Here is a 17793-nt window from a genome sequence, read left to right as displayed (position 1 = left end):
AAAAAAAAAAACACGGAGCCAAATAGCTAGTTTCATCCTCAATCCCAGAACTTGGGGAAGAAATCCTACCTTTCACTTCAGATTCCTCTTTCTAAAACACATCTCCCAGAAATTCACATTTCTTCTTTTCTTCTAGGTCTTCTGGAGCACCCCCCCCCAAAGCATTATCCCTGCCGTGATATTCTCCTGGCCCCCAATATCCTTACCTCTTTACCTTGCTTTATTTTCTTCATAGCACTCATCTCTGTTACTGCATTTGGTAATTACTTGTTTATTTGTCTCTCTTACTCCCTGTTTCCTGCTATATCTCTAATGCTAAAACTATGCCTGGAATAGAGTAGTTGTTCAACATATATTTATTGAAAAATGATTTGATAAATGTGAACATAAATTAATAAATAGACATTATAACAGCAATAAAATGATGTGCATATATAGTGACACAATTTTCACACCAGCTTTGGCTTATTTTAAAATACAGCTTGCTTCTAATTACACATGACCTCAATCTTCCAAAGGAAAAGCCTTACAAAATCTGAATATTGGTTTATTTTCTGGCCACAGAGTTGCAAGTAATCCTTAGTTCTTTTACTAACTTTCTTTTTAACTTTTAAGCCAAGCTATTTTTTTTTGTACTGGAGGTAAAATTGACATAACATAAAATTAACAATTTTAAAGTTAATTGACACAGTCCTGTGTCATTTAGTACATTGACAATGTCGTGAAGCCATTACTTCTATCTAGTTTTAATATATTTTCATCAATAGTATTATTTTCAAAAAAAAACTAATTATTCATCTTGGAGTGAGAGAAAACTAATCCATCACATTATAAAATGGTAAATAAAGTGAAGGAATCAAGTATTTATCTCATTATCGCTAAGTAAGCTATTACATAGAGTAACCAAATACTAGATGAAGGAAAGTAGATAGATCTTTTTAAGAGTATTCCAACTGATAAATAAAAAAGAAATCATTAATTTGGTATTTCACTATTTGAGACCCCCAATAACTTTAGTGGATCTAGCTACTGAGCATAAGTGTGTACAAACATCACAAAAAGAAAGACATCTCAAAATTCTGTATCTTGGAATAAAAGAGCACAATATCATCTGTAGTTTTGCAAAAGAGAGAAAGTAGAGTTTGCCCAAGCCTCTGCACTTAATTGCCAATTTTCTAGAAACACAGAGGACAGGGAAACATGTTGAACTACACCATGATATGCAATCAGCAAAGACAAGACTGTGAGGAACTTTATAGGTCAAGTTCCCAAGTTCTTCAAACAATACATTTTAAGAACAGGCTGGAGGGGAAACCTGATTAAGAGACTTGAAAGACTTAACAATTGTTGTTAATGGGAAATATTAAACATAGTGTCTGAGGGTGCATATGCAAGGGTAAAAATATACAGAAATGTAAAGAAATGATAAATACAGAAGTTATGGATGTAGTTTCTTTGAAGAAGAGAGAGGAGAGATTCTGGTTGGGATAGGACATATAAGCTTAAAGTTATATTTCCTGATCTGAGTAATAGTTATCCGAGTGTAATTAAAAATTTATTAAATACAATAAAATAAAATAAAAATTAATTATGTTCCCTGTAGATCAGGAACAAGAGAAGAGTGCTGTTTTTCACCACTGCTATTCAATATTGTACTGGAAGTTTGGGGCAGAACAGTTAGGCAAGAAATAGAAATAAAGGTATACAAATGAGAAAGGACTAAGTATATTTATCTCTCTTCACAGATAGCATGATCCGATATATAGAAAACCCCACTGAATATGCATGCATATGTGCACACACATACACACACACACACACACACACACACACACACACACACAAAGCTATTAGAGGTATTTAATGAATTCAGCAAGGTTTCAGAATATAAGACCAATACACAGAAATCAGTTGTCTCTATATACACTAGCAGTGAACAATCTGAGAAAGAAATTTAAAAAAAAATTTCATTTACAATAACATCCAGAATAAAATACCTAGGAATCATTTTAACCAAGGAGGTGGAAGACTTGTAAAATGAAAGCTACAAAACACTGAAGGAAATTTAAAAAGACCTAATAAATTGAAAAACATCCCACATTCATGGATTGGAAGACAAAATATTAAGATGTGATTATTACCAAGGTAATCTACAGATTCAATGTAATGCTTACCAAAATTCCAGTAGCCTTCTTGTAGAAATGGAAAAGCAATGTTCAAATTCATATGAAATTGCAAGGGGCTCTGAATAGCCAAAACAATCCTAAAAAAACAAGAACAAAGTTGGAGGATTCATACTTCCTGATTTCAAAACTTACTACCAATCAAAAAAAAAAAAACAATAAAAAACAAACAAACAAACAAAACTTACTACAAACCTACAGTAATCAAAATATTGTGGTGCTGAAATAAGAATAGACATATAGACTAATGGAACAGAACTGAGAGTCCAGAAGTAAGCCCACACATCCATGGCTAATTGATTTTTAACAAAGATGCTGAACCCTTTTAAGGAGGAAAGAACAGTCCCTTCAAAAAATGGTGCTGAGACAACAGTATATGCACATGCAGAAGAATGAAGTTGGCCCCTTTCCTCACACATCATACAAAAATTAACTCAAAGAGATCAAGGACCTAGATATAAAACCATAAAATTCATTGAAGAAAACTTAGGATAAATCTTCATGACCTTGGATTGGGAAATGGATTCTTAGAAACAACATCAAAAACACAACAACAAAAATAGATGAATTGGTCTTCATCAAAATTTAAAACTTTTGAGCATCAAATATCATTTCTAAGAAAATAAAAAGACAATCTATAGAAGGGGTAAAAATAGTTGTAAATCATGTCTGTTAAGGGTCTCTAGTATCCAGGCTATATAAAGTACTCGTACAAATTTAAAAAAAAAAAACAAAAACAAAACACAACACTCAATTTAAAAATGGGCAAAGGACTTGAACAAGCATTTCTCCAAAGTAAATATACAAACAGCCAACAAGCACATGAAAAGATGCTCAACATCATTAACCATTAGAAAATACACATCAAAACTATGAAATACCACTTTACACCCACTGAGATGGTTAAAAATAACAACAGAAGCAGCAAGAACAACAACAAAAACTAGAAAATGACAAGTGTTGATGAGGATGTGAAGAAATTGGAACCCTCACATACTGCTAGTGGGAAAGTAAAGTGGTCCAACCACTATGGAAAATAGTTTGGCAGCTCCCCAAAAACTTAAAGATAGATTTATGATATCGTGTTTGCCAGTGACTGAGAGAAGGGCAGAATGGAAAGAAAATTTGTAACGGGTAAGAGGTTTCAATGTAGAGTTGTGGAAATGTTTTGAAACTAGATAAACAAAAGTAATGGTTACCAATATTGTGAAATGTCCTAAGGGCCACTGAATTGTCCACTTTAATAGTTTATTTTGGGGTAGCTGCATGACTCAGTTGAGGATCTGACTCTTGATTTCAGCTCAGGTCATGATCTCACAGTTCATGGTATTAAGCCCCACTCCAGGCTCTGTGATGACAGCACGGAGCTGCTTGACATTCTCTCTCTCCATCTCTCTCTGCCCCCTCCCCTGCTCACTCAATCTCTCAAAATAAACTTAAAAAAAAAAACCACATAAAATGGTTCATTTTATGTTCTGTGAATTTCACTTTAATAAATGCTTTTTAAATGCATTTAGCTATTAAAAAACATAACCTACAATAAACTCTGTGGGACAGACTAATGTGTAAATGTATTTTTCTTCGGAGAGGGGAAAAGAAGGGAGGAGATGCATATTCTGAAATGGTTACTTTGGACAAGGAAAGGTCGAGCTCTCTTCCTGGCTCACATCATTATGGTAATTATTTCATAAAATGAAAAGTTTCCATTTCCCCTATGTATCCAGTTCATTCTAACACATTTCCTCTGGCTTGGTGACAGCCTGTTTAAACATATGTTTCTTGTATTTTACAGACATACTTGGCAAGTGCAAGACAAAATTGACGCAAACAATGTGGCTTACACAACCGGGAAGCTAAGCTTTCACACTGATTATCCAGCCCTCCATCATCCACCTGGGGTAAGGTGAGCCTCAACATATTTTCCACAAGGCAGGCCAAGGACCAATATCCTTCTATATTTTGAGTCTACAAGTCCATATATTTCACTAACTAATCTGTCTTATGTAGATCTTCAAGCACAATCTAAACAAAATGTCTATACCTAAATCTTGAATAGCCTAACATTCCCAAGGGAGAGAAGATTTTCATGTATTTAAAAAAATTTTTCTTTGTTTCTTTCTGGAAATAATTATTGGCACATTTTGCTTTGCCTAGACAAATTTTATGATAGCAGTGCATCTTGAGGTCTTTTTGCATATTTACTGTTCCCAAGAGACTTAAAAGAGAAAATAAAACCAGGGAATAAAATTGAGGGTTTTCCCATAAAGTCACATGGCCATCATTTGTATCAGTTAAAGATTGCTGCATAAAAACCACTTCATAATTTAATGGCTTAAAAGAATAGCCATTTACTTAGCACATGTTTTTATAATTCAGGCTATGTCCAGCTGGACAGTTCTGCTGTTGGGCTGGCTAAAAACTGGTTGACCTGTGTGGAAAACCTAAGGTGTCTTGCCTCTGCTCTACTTAATCTGCTATCCACCAGCAGGCTAGCCCAGGCTTATGCAAATTTTCAGAGAGCAAGCCAAAACATGAAGGCCTCTTGAGATCTACATTAGTCATCAGTGCTATGTCACCTCTGCCATGTTTTATTAATCTAAAGAAATCATAAGTTTAGCCTACCTTCAAAAGGTGAGGAAGTAAACCCCACCTTTTATGAGCTGCAAATACTCACTACAAAGGGGTGGGAATGCAAGGAGCAGAATAAACATGGCTGTACGTAAAACCTTGGATCGCAAGTAACTTGTTCTGCAACTGTTCTGCAAGATGAGCAAAGATTTCTAATAAATTTTAACTTGATAAACAAGCATGTCTTGCAATATGAGTAGTACATGATGCCAAATGTCACATGACCACAAGTGAGCCAATGGTTCTTAAAATTCGCTTTGATATACAAGTGCGTTGGATTACAAGCATGTTTCTGGAATGAATTATGCTCGCAAACCAAGGTTTTACTGTATTTGGAAACCATCTACTCTCCCATGTATCGGATTGCTCCTCAAGGAGGGAGATGCTTAGCATGGAGCCACAAACCCTCCAGGACAATTTCTGGAAGGATGCTCTGCCACTGCATTTTTACAAAATTGCCATTCTACTAAACCAGCAACATATTTACAAAATCATCATTTTGTTAAACCAAGAAATAAATGGCCAGAACGATACCTTTGAAAGATATCTTGTTCCTATTTTTGTAGCTAAATGAGATTAAATGAAATCTCCACACAGAAATCTGTATCTTCAAAGGTAAGCAGAACTGGACATTGTGAGCAATTCTCTAGCCAGTGAAGGCAAAATGGGCCAAAATCAAAATTAATCTGTTTTTCTTCATCATGTTAACTGAACAAGTTTTCTCCGTGCCCTAGTTAACCCATTTTCCTCACCAGTGTTAACTAAGCTAGTTTTAGTATTTAATTTCACATGTTTTAAATTATTTTGTTGACTGTAAAACACCACATGATTTTTTTGGACAAAATGATGACAGTGACAGGAGTCCTATAGTCACCTTTTGGGCGGAGATGAGGGGCCAGTGAAGACACACAATGTGATTTGTTCTAAATGTTTCCCAGAGATTCACTAAAACTTGGGATTAAAAGCCAAACTAATCAGCTCAGTTCATCAACCAAAGACAGGTTGGAGAAGTTGGATGCAATAAAAAAGATTACACTAGAAAACTAAAGATTCTATTTTAATTTTTAAATCATCTGCTAGTTTTTATGAGTTCAGGTTTTATTGCTGGGTTACAATTGAAAGCCTAAGGAAAGTCATTACATAATCACATTTTTAAGTGATTTACCAATATTCTTGAAGTATAATATAATGCTTGACATTTTCATAGCATTTTATACTTTTTCAAAGTATTTTTACTTATATTATTTTGATCCCTCCTAACATTCTGTAAGGGAGACGATTATGCCTTTTTATGTTGGAATAATGAAATGAGGGTGAAATGACACACAGCAAGGTTAAATGCTTTCACAGGGTGACATCTGACTAATAGAACACTTGAAACTTAATCCAGGCCTCTGTATAGTTTTTCACCACACCATGCTGGTCTTGAGTTGGACTTTCTAATTACCATAGTTGGTATAATGTGATGAGCATAGGCTTTGTCATACATTAAAAACTCGTCAAATACAGGAACTGAATCTTACACTTTTCTGTATCTTGAGATTAACCCAGCACCTTTCATGTAACAGAGACTTCATAGATATGCTATAAAGAGGCAGAGAAACACCGCAGAGTTGTACCTGTCTCTGTCAGCAAGTGAAACATTCAAGGATAAAAGACCTGACAGAAGATTTTCAAATGAAAGAGGATTCCTAAAATGTCTAGATTGTAGTACGGGAACAATTAGATTGTAGGTACCTGTTTGTGCTATTGTTCAAGTTTCCATTTTGAATCATTCAGGGGTCTCTGTACTAAAGTTTGAGGTTTTTTATGACATATAGAATAAGTCGCTTTTCTTTTCAGTGCAGATGAAATGATCTGAATAGTAAGTTACCTGTTGAAAGTGGAGTTTCATCAATTTGGATCATGTGGGGCAGAGATAAGGAGACACATCTTTAATGAAACGGATGTTCCTTTGCTCACTGTCTTTGGCCAAAAGTCACATGCTGCCATAAAGTAACATTTAGAAAGAAAATGTTTTTGGTCCTGAGTGACTTACATGAAATAAAATTGGATTTTATACACATCAGGCACCTATTTACCTTTTGAATCAGCCGTGGAAGTGTTGTCTGGCAGCATCAGTCATCTTTTTTCTTTCTTAAGATTGCATCTATGTAAAAGACATCGGTTGATCTGTTTTAAAGATTTATATTTGAAATATTCTGTGACTTCATTATGGCAAAATCTAAGAGGATTGAAAGAACACTGATTCTCTCAAAGAGAGAGGTCTGTCATTATTTTGCCTTTTTAGAGTTTGGTAGACTTGAGGTTGGTGTCTTCATTTCTCCCTCGTTAATCATGCTGCTTGACCCTTCATAGCCTGGTGATGAAATGGTTTTCTAAGATGACTTGGTCAGCTTATGTACATACTTTTTCAAGCCTACAAATTGGCATCAATTTAAAGGCAGAACCATTATTAATTTAGACTAGTGCTCCCCTAACATCAGAAAAAAGGGCATTGTCAACCTGAAATGGGAATTTAAGTTTACAAAGCACATACATACACACACCACACAATACTGAATTATTAAGAGTCCTGTAAAGGGATTTCCCCTTTTATAGGAAAGGACTTGCTTTATGAAGATTTTGAAGCAAATAGATCAAGGTTTGAATGTCAGTGTTACCAGGTAGTAGCTACGTTCTTACTAGCTGCCCAGCTTTTTCACTTCTGGGTGTCAGTTTCTTCAACCATAAAATGGAGATGAAAGTATCAAATTCTAAGGACTGTTGTAAGGAATTGATAAACGTACAACTATAATTTGAGAACAAGTATGTATAAGATTTAAAATAGTGAGAAGATCTGTGCCTTTTGGGGAAAGAAAGCAGGATTTGTGTTCTGGATCTGCACTATCCCATACAATAGTCACCAGCCATATGTGATCATTTAAATTTTAATTTAAATTAAGATGAAATAAAATATAAAATGCAGTTTCCTCAGTCACACTGACCACATTTCAAGTGCACAACAGCCATGTGGGACTGGAGTCTACTGTATTGGGCAGTGCAGAAAGAATATTTCCATCACTGCAGAAAGTTTGAATGGATAGCCCCGTTCTAGACCATCTATGGAAATAACCAAGCCAAATGGATATTTTTCCCACTCATGCTTCTCCTGATCTTGATGTTTGATCATATTTGCCTCTTTCTTTCTACAAGAACTGTCAGACTTGATTTTTACTTTTATTTAAATTAGAATGAAGTTTTCACAGCTAAATAGTGTTCGTTTCTTTTAGCAGAAAAGCTGAGTCTAAATTAGGTATTCAAAATCACTCACACATGCTAACTTACCAAAAGGAGTCATATAAACTCCATTCAAAAAATGATATTTTAAAATTTTACTATTTTTTGCTTTTCAAAATAAATAATGTCAAACATTTCTCCCTAAATCTTAGTAAAAATAACTATCGTTTTGGTTTCTTATTCCCAGTGTTTCTTGGGGTTATTCATTCTCATAGCCCCACCTAACCTCCATTCCCTTTGTATCCTTATACCTGAACTGTCTCATTAAATTCTTAAGGAGGTACTTTCTCACTAACTCCCCCCTTTAAAAAAATTTATCCTATGTGCACCCCCAGACTAATATTCTTCAACTCAGTCTTGGCTACCTTACATCCATATTCACAAGCCTTTAACCATTCCCCTCTGTACCCAAGAGAAAGCCCAATATTCTTCATCTGACATTCAAGATGCCATGATGAGGGCTTCGGTTACCTTTTCAACTGGGTCTATTCTTTTCAGTCGTGACATTCTTTTCAGTCATGACCCCCTATTGCAGGCAAACATTTTGATATCCCGTTCAGCGTGCATTTTTTCATATCATGATCACTGCATGTGATTTGCTTTCTCCATTCTGCTCTAGCTATCCAAAATCTTTTCAAAATTTTCTTTAATGTTTATTTTATTTTTGAGAGAGAGAGAGACAGAGCGCAAGCAGGGGAGGAGCAGAGAGAGAGGGAGAAACAGTCTGAAGCAAGCTCCAGGCTCTGAGCTGTCAGCATAGAGCCCAACATGGGGCTTGAACCCACAAACTGTGAGATCCTGACCTGAGCGGAAGTCAGGAGCCCAACCGACTGAGCCACCCAGGCGCCCCTCTAACTGTCCAAAATCTTATCCAGCCTCCTTTTCCCAGTTTAAATCCCACCACCTCTGTAAAGCCAATATGACGTACATAAATATTCCAATATGAAGTGTTCACTCCCTGTAGCCATTATGATCTGTGCCTTTTGTTTACAAACGAAAATTATTATGCCTGTGTTCATGTCTCAAGCTGAAACAATGTTTGAACTATAAGGTGTTGATTAAAAGCAACTTTTTCTCTCCAATCCCTTTGCCTGCTGACACAAAAGAGATTTAAAAGTTTTGTTGACTTTAGTGCATTCGTATCTGTCTGAATCTTTAACAGCGTCAAAAAGTGTGTTTATCATTTTAAAAGACATTTCTCTATTTCTTTTCACAGGTTCAGCTTCTGCACTGCATAAAACAAACAGTCACGGGGGGTGATTCAGAAATTGTAGATGGGTTTAATGTATGCCGAAAGCTCAAGGAAAAAAATCCTCGAGCATTCCAGATTTTGTCTTCCACTTTCGTGGACTTTACAGACATTGGAGTGGATTACTGTGATTTCTCTGTACAATCCAAACACAAAATTATAGAGTAAGTACTATTTATACATTTCTCATAGCAGTTAAACAGCTGACTGCAAAAACTTCATTAACCTAAATGTAAAGCTTAAACAGAAGAGCTTTGATTAACTCCAGAGCTTTACTTTTTATTAACAGTTTAATCCAATTTTAGAGGGAAAAAGAAGAAAAAAGAATATTCTCATCATAAAAAAATCTTGATCAAATTCCATGAAATCTCTTGCTAATTATATAAGAGAAATAACTAAGACTATATACACTTGATTTTTAAAAACTTTTTTACATTTATTCATTTTGAGAGAGAGCAAGTGGGGGAGGGGCAGAGAGAGAGATTGAGAAAGAGAATCCCAAGCAGGCTCTGCACTGTCAACACAGAGTCTGATGCGGGGCTCAAATGCATGAAATGTGAGACCATGACCTGAGCTGAAACCAAGTCAGATGCTTAACTGACTGAGCCACACAGGGGCCCCTACACTTGATTTTTTTATTTTATTTTATTTTTTTTTTCAACGTTTTTATTTATTTTTGGGACAGAGAGAGACAGAGCATGAACAGGGGAGGGGCAGAGAGAGAGGGAGACACAGAATCGGAAACAGGCTCCAGGCTCCGAGCCATCAGCCCAGAGCCTGACGCGGGGCTCGAACTCACGGACCGCGAGATCGTGACCTGGCTGAAGCCGGACGCTTAACCGACTGCGCCACCCAGGCGCCCCTAAGTGAGAAATAAATTGTTCTTGCAGATCCTAATAAAATGTGATGTGGTGGGCAATACCACAATGACTTACCCACAACAAATTCAAAAAATCCCATCAACTATCACATCTCTCAATGAGACCGACTATTGTAACTAATGAGGAGTATTCATGTCACCACCTCTGAGTGCAGGAGATGATTCTCTGAGTCCTTTCACTGGGCTCTTTTATTGGCATCACTGATGACATTTTGCTTTTGCTGATCTATAGTCGCCATGATGCTGGTTTACGTTTAAATGTTTACCTTTTACATATCGCTAGTCTATAGCCAGTTACTCCTCATCGATGGGGGCCTTTTACACTTCCTCAGCATGTAACCCTGAATTGGGACCTCCCTTTCATTCTGTGGTGGCATGCAGAATTTCCTGCTTACTGTGACATTTTAGGTTGATCTTCAAGATGTCAACCAATCATCTCCTCTAACATTGTTCAATCGTTAGAATAATGTCTTCTCTAGACTCATAATTAAGTTTGCTTTCTGTTTCCCCTCATGTCATTGCTAAAAATGCTAAATAATGAATTTGTGTCTTTTTTTAGACAGAGTAAACACCAGGCGAATGAAAAGAGACAGAGAGAAAGAGACAATATTGATTATTATTATCTATATATGTGAAATAAAGAAATGAAAGTGTAATACAATGGTCCATGGGGCATACAGTTCTGATTTTTCTTAAATTAATGAGTCACAAAATTCCTTTCACTGATAGGTGAGGATACACACATGGACTCTAAAAGGGAGAGCTCATTGCTAGCACAACCATTTCCATCAAGGAACTACAGTGTTAGTGAAAAAGAAACAGATCACCAGACTGGCTTGGGTGGAAGACATCCAAGAAGGTTCAAAGTTGTGACATCCTTGTCAGTGACACAGAGGATGGCACAAAGGGTGTTATCATTGTATGTACCAAGAATAAAACTGGGAGAGAGGAGGGAAAGAGGATCAGGGGCAATTCTCAAAGATAAGAATAAAAGACAAAATGTTCTCAGAAACTTTGAAAGGGTCTGAAACCCGCAATGTAAACTTGAACAGGGCAATTGAAAGGTCAAGAACTGCCCTTTGTGCCACTCAAACCTGGAGGTCTAAAGTCTTCTGCTGATGGACCTTTTCCTTGATTCTCTGTTCATAAAGCTGCAACCTGCAAGCCACAGAATATACTTTACCTGTGTGGAGAGGATGGGGGAAGGAAGAAGGTCTCTCCTTGCCTATTCAGTCATATTTGGGTTTTTTTTAATTTATTTATTTAAAAAAAGTTTTTTAATGTTTATTCATTTTTGAGAGACAGAGAGAGCACATTAGTTGGGGAGGGGCAGAGAGGGAGGGAGACACAGATTCCGAAGCAGGCTCCAGGCTCTGAGCTGTCAGCACACAGCCCAACGCGGGGCTCGATCTCATGAACTGAACTGTGAGATCATGACCTGAGCTGTAGTAGGATGCCCAACTGACTGACCCACCCAGCACTCCTGTTTTTTAATCAGTATATGTAAATTCTCGTTTTAAGAGCCCAAGAGCCTTACTGAAAACCAATTCCTTTCTTTCACTTTTTTCCCCAGTGTGGGTCCAATAGGTAGTTTTCTATCACTATCAAAAAGCAAAGAGTTGAAGCTAATGACCCATTCTTAGAGTTTACCATTACAATTGCCTTTGGCTAAAAGGATTAAATATTAATCTGAGTCACAAAGCACAGGGACCCAGAGAGCTACAATTTGGATACTATAGGCAGTCACATTTTCCTCCTGTACCCTGATTTGTTGTTAACAGTTCACTCTGTGTGATTGGTCAGCTAAGTGTGATCTAGACCCCAAAGCAGTGTCACCAAGCCCTGGCACACATGCTAGTCTGTTTGGTTTGACCCATCAGGTCTGGGTCCCAGTCACATATAGGCTCATAGTACCACCTCCCAGGCTGGCCCAGGAACACCCCTCCATACTTGGCCACCTTCCTTGCCCACCTTCAGTTTTCATCCATCCTTCCTATTTCTATATAAACAAATGAGAGAGTTAGTCAATGCTTTAGGACTAGCTGAAAGTTCACCTTCCCAAAAAACTTAAAAAAAAAAATCTCTTCCTTTTGCTTCTGTGTCTAGACAATGCTCGTGTTGTGCCAATTCTAACCAGAATAGCTTAAATGCAGAAATAATGGTATCTATTCTTATAACAAAAGTAGTATTATCTTACATTGTCATGATCATGATCCATATTCTAAGGAAGGATAGAGTGATCATAATATACTATCTCCAAAATACTAAAAAGACCTTGGTACTGTCCCAAGACACTGAAAAAATATAGAGTAGCATATGCAGTGAGTATTTATTAACTGCCTATTATGTCCAGGCTCACTGAGAATACAACACTAAATGAGTTAGAGTATTGGTCTTCTAGAAGCCTATATACTAAGATAAATAGTGTATAGAGAGATACAAAGAACATATCTTAGGCTAGATTCTTCTTTTCACTGTGTCTTAGTTTCCCTATCTATAAACTAAGGATGGAGGGGCGCCTGCGTGGCTTGGTCGGTTAAGCGTCCAATTCGGCTCAGGTCATGATCTCACAGTCCATGAGTTCGAGCCCCGTGTCGGGCTCTGTGCTGACAGCTCAGAGCCTGGAGCCTGTTTCAGATTCTGTGTCTCCCTCTCTCTGCCCCTCCCCTGTTCATGCTCTGTCTCTCTCTGTCTCAAAAATAAGTAAACATTAAAAAAAATTTAAAAAAAATAAAAAAATAAAAAAATAAACTAAGGATGGAATTAGAACAGTACATTTCAAACTTTTAGAAAATAGATTTTTCTTCCCAGTCATGCTTCAATAAAATCATACTTAAAAACCTTAAAGTGGTTGACCCATGAACTTGTAACATAAAAATATTCTAATACATAAAAGCTACTATTTTAAAGAATGAAAAATGAATTCATTTTCCTAAACATAAAAAAAAACAACTTTTTAACTGGAATCTTTCAGTAACATTTATTTTAAATTAATTTGAAACATTCAGGCACTTATGTAGTAAGATTTCAAAAAACACCTGCTAAATGGATCTCCAAAATAAACAGATGCTCAACATCACTAATATTCAGGGAAATGCAAACCAGAACCACAGTGAGATGTTACGTCACACCTGTCAGAATGGCTAAAATCAAAAGCATAAGATACAATAAGTGTTGGCAAGGATGTAGAGAAAAGGGAACCCTCATGCACTGTTGGTGGGAATGCAAACTGGTGCAGCCACTGTGGAAAACACCGTGGAGCTTCCTCAAAAAATTAAAAATAGAACTAACATATGATCCAGTAATTCCACTACTGAATATTTACCCAAAGAAATACAAAAACATTAATACACTGCATCCCAGTGTTTATTGCAGCATTACTTAAAATAGCCAAAATATGGAAGCAGCCCAGGTGTGATAAAGAGGTGATGTATGTGTGTATATATAACAGAGTATTTCTCAGCCATAAAAAAGGATGCTATCTTGCCATTTGCAACATAGATAGAGCTAGAGAGAGCACAATGCTAAGCAAAATAAGTCAGAGAAAGACAAATACTATCTGATTTCACTCCTATGTAGAATTTAAGAAACAAAACAAAGTGAAAAAAAAAAAGAAAGACAAACCAAGAAACAGACTCTTGGCTATAAAGAACAAATTGCTATTACCAGAGGAGGGGTGAAATAAGTGAGGGGGTTTAAGAGCGTACATATTTTGAGGCACCTGCGTGGCTCAGTTGGTTAAGCACCTGACTTTGTATCGGGTCATGATCTCACAGTTCATGAGTTCAAGTCCCACATTGGGCTTTGTACTAATGTGCAGAACCTGCATGGGATTCTCTCTCCCTCTCTCTCTGACCCTCCCCTGCTTGTGCACACTCTCCCTCTCTCTTTCTCTCCCTCTCTCTCTCTCTCTCAGAGTGAATAAGTAAACTTAAAAAAAAAAAAAAGAATACATGTATCTTGATGAGCACTATGTACAGAAATGTGGAATCACTATATCATACACCTGAAATTAATAGAACACTGTATAACTATACTGGATTTAAAATTAAAAGAAAAAAACTTGAATGAATAAACAGCAAATGACTATACTGTACCACAGATAACCTCAATACCTTCTGTACATGTTTCTGGATTCATTAATACTGTATTTCAGACACATCTCCCAAGACAAATTGACCCTCAGAAATGTAAATAAATACTTCATGGCTTATATATTTTAACTTTTTTCTCTTTAAAAAATAGATTAGATGATAAAGACCAAGTGATCCGCATCAACTTCAATAATGCAACCAGAGACACTGTATTTGATGTACCTGTTGAAAGAGTTCAGCCTTTTTATGCTGCTCTGAAGGAGTTTGTTGACCTCATGAACTGTAAAGAATACAAGGTTACTTTCAAGATGAATCCAGGTCAGTGAACACATTTTCTCAAACTCAACACAGGGATTTTCTTCAACCCTAACCATTTAGAGCAAGATCTAGAGCAGTTTCTCTCATATATGGCATGTGGAACACTTAAAACAATCTTTGTGAGAAGCCAGCTGGATTAAATAGCAGACTCCTGGCCCCAACCACTGCTCTATTGCCTCTTCAGACTAAAAAATATTCTTTTCTTTTTCAAAATATTTATGTATTTTTGGGAGAGTGCAAGTGGGGAGGGGCAGAGAGAGGGGGACAGAGGATCCCAAGCCGGCTTTGCACTGATAGGCTGACAGCAGCAAGCTGATGTGGGGCTCAAACTCACGAAGCACGAGACCATGACCTAGGCCGAAGTCAGACATTCAACTGCCTGAGCCACCCAGGCGCCCCTAAAAATATTCATTTCTAGCAGACTCATAGGTAATCTTTAATCACACCAAAATTTAATAACCTCCAACCTAAAGAATAAATACATGAGAGAGAAGCTATAAACCAAATGAAATCTCACTTCTGATGTCAAGACTGATGACTTAGGTTTTCTATCCTGATAGCCCGTCAATACAAACTGAGTCTTAATTCTTCTATCCTGGAAAACAAATAAAATTATCCCTATGATTCTCTCTAAAGTAGAGGATTAATGTTTACTCATTTAGCTTATTTGCTCTGGCAGAGATAGTGCTACCTGAAATGAAGTGTACTTGAAGTAGTCTAGCCACAGACACCTGGGTGGCTTGGTCAGTTAAGCATCTGACTTCGGCTCAGGTCAGGATCTCACAGCTCCTGGGTTAGAGCTCTGTGCTGACAGCTCAGAGCCTGGAGCCTGCTTTGGATTCTGTGTCTCCCTCTCTCTCTGCCCCTCCCCTGCTCATGATCTGTCTCTCTCTGTCTCTCAAAAATAAATAAACTTTAAAACAATTTTTTTGAAGTAGTCCAGCTACTTGAAATAAAGGAATAGAGAGCATGGTGTTTGTTCTGGACCACCTTGACTCAGTGAAGTGATCTCAAACTTGAGGCTTTTGATACCTATCATAAAAAACAGAATTTCTCTCTGCTGTTGATTTGGCTGAGGGGAAGATTCTAATCATAATTAGCTTTTTAATTGATCTTTGGCATAATAAAGTAATATTGGAAACCTCTATAAATCCACTGATAGGCAGTCACAACAGGTTGATTTTAAGAGCAGTAACATATAAAATGGAAATATCATGAGAGAAAAATACCAAAAAATAGAAGTTGGAATTGAAGCTCTACCATTTAATGGCTGTGTAGTTTTAGGCAAATCCCTCAACTTCCTGGAGCCTCGGTTTTCTCAAATGAAAAGATGGAACTAACACCCTTTTCAGTATTTTTATGAGGCTTAGAAATAATGTACACAAAATACTAGGAACATAGAAGACAGACCAAGTCACTATCCTTATAATTATCTGAAGCTGTTAAACTGGAAAGAAAGATTTCTTTTTTTTTCCAATATATGAAATTTATTGTGAAATTGGTTTGGAAAGAAATATTTCTAAGTAAGAGCTAAATAACAACCACAAAGAGCAATTCAAAGTTTTACACAAAGATAATATTTTAGGGGCATCTGTGTGGCTCAGTCGGTTGAGTGTCTGACTCTTGATTTGGGCTCAGGTTCATGATCTCAGGGTCGTGGGATTGATGGAGCCCCTCATCTGGCTCTGTGCTGACGGTGCAGACCCTGCTTGGGATTCTTTGTCTCTGCCCCTCCCCCGCTCATGTGTGCATGTGCATGTGCACTCTCTCTCTCTCAAAATAAATAAACATTTTTTTAAAGATAATATTTTAGGTAAAAATTATAAAAGTGTCTACAGAAGCCTGGACTATAAATGTCAAAAGGTCTAAAGCAGTTTGCATTCAATGATCTGATTGGGTGAAAAAATGAATGTACAATTTTCAGTCAGAGAAAGACAAATACCATATGATTTCACTTGTATGTGGAATTGAAGAAACAAAACAGAAGAACATGGGGGAAAGAGAGAAGCAGACTCTCAACTAGAGAGAACAAAATGAGTGTTGCTGGAGGGGAGGTGGGTGGGGCGCCAGGTTAAGTAGGTGATGCAGATTAAGGAGGGCACTTGTGATGAGCACCAGGTATTATATGGAAGTGATGAATCACTAAATTCTATTCCTGAAACCAATATTATGATATATGTTAACTTTTTCATTTTTATTTAAATAAAAACTTGAAACAAATAAAACAAACATCAAAAACAACAGGAAAAAAAGAAACATACTATTTCTTGATGTGAACAAAGTATCCATGTTATTTTGCATTTTATATTTTCTAGCTCTGCAAATCATTGAAACACATTATTATTCATATTGAAAAAATGTTTTGTCTAGGTGATGTGATTACTTTTGATAACTGGCGCTTACTTCATGGCCGACGTAGCTATGAAGCAGGAACTGAGATATCCCGCCATCTGGAAGGAGCTTATGCCGACTGGGATGTAGTAATGTCAAGGCTTCGTATCTTAAGGCAGTGTATCCAGAACACAAACTGAATCTCCTGTCTACAATTTCAGTAAGATTCCAATGAGTGTATTTTGTAAGATATGGCAAGGTTGTCTTCACAGACTATGATCTATGTCATTTACATATTAATTTCTTTCATGAACATGCCCTCTTTATCAGAAGGGTTTTCCTTTTCTCATAATCATATACAATGCCAACATTTTAGATGTTTTAGCAGTGTTTTTTCCTTTCCAAATAAAGTGTTTCTTCTGCTCTATTGCATATATGATCTAATTTCTTTTGCCTGTATATGAGAGGCTCCAGAATGCCTACAAATAGTTTTGTATCAAATAAAACTTTTTCAAATAAATCCCTTTTTAAATAAAGCTTTTGTTTCAAATAAAGCTTGTGTTTCAAATAAAACTTGTCTCAAATAAAACATGTTCCTGCTCTGTTTTCTGTACAGTCTCAATTTTCATGACTGCATGTGACTGTCCTTAGCATGATTGGGGTAAGGCTTCATATTTTTGAAGATCTGTTTTATTCACTTTTATTATAGATTTCTGTTATCCAGGTTTTCAGACCTCAACAACCTCTGATCCAAACATTTTAACAACTAAATTATGACACCAAACCCAAACATGTCAAATGAAGGGGAAATCTAGTCTGCCTATGTTTCTC

General features: G+C 36.7%; 1 protein-coding gene and 1 long non-coding RNA gene across 4 annotated transcripts in view; one reads left to right on the top strand and one right to left on the bottom strand.

The window, feature by feature from the left end:
- Positions 1–2569, bottom strand: part of LOC121043632 (uncharacterized) — a 40207-nt gene extending 37638 nt beyond the window's left edge. The window contains exon 1 of the long non-coding RNA XR_005796947.1: positions 2175–2569. This is a non-coding gene — a long non-coding RNA (uncharacterized LOC121043632). The remainder of the gene's footprint in view (positions 1–2174) is intronic.
- The window catches only part of BBOX1 (gamma-butyrobetaine hydroxylase 1), a 57828-nt gene extending 40264 nt beyond the window's left edge, over positions 1–17564 (top strand). For all 3 annotated transcript variants that reach the window (XM_040495583.1, XM_040495585.1, XM_040495584.1), the window contains exons 5-8: positions 3976–4081; positions 9307–9503; positions 14465–14631; positions 17002–17564. In XM_040495583.1, coding sequence (XP_040351517.1) covers positions 3976–4081; positions 9307–9503; positions 14465–14631; positions 17002–17162 — 631 coding nt within the window. In that variant the 3' untranslated portion in view covers positions 17163–17564. The remainder of the gene's footprint in view (positions 1–3975; positions 4082–9306; positions 9504–14464; positions 14632–17001) is intronic.
- Positions 17565–17793: the final 229 nt, after the last annotated feature.

The sequence above is a fragment of the Herpailurus yagouaroundi genome, unplaced genomic scaffold, assembly GCF_014898765.1.
Source record: "Herpailurus yagouaroundi ecotype Mexico unplaced genomic scaffold, PumYag 187, whole genome shotgun sequence".
In the NCBI taxonomy this organism is placed as follows: Eukaryota; Metazoa; Chordata; class Mammalia; order Carnivora; family Felidae; genus Herpailurus; species Herpailurus yagouaroundi.
Note: the sequence above shows the minus strand (reverse complement) of the source record. Positions and strands in the feature narration are given on the sequence as shown.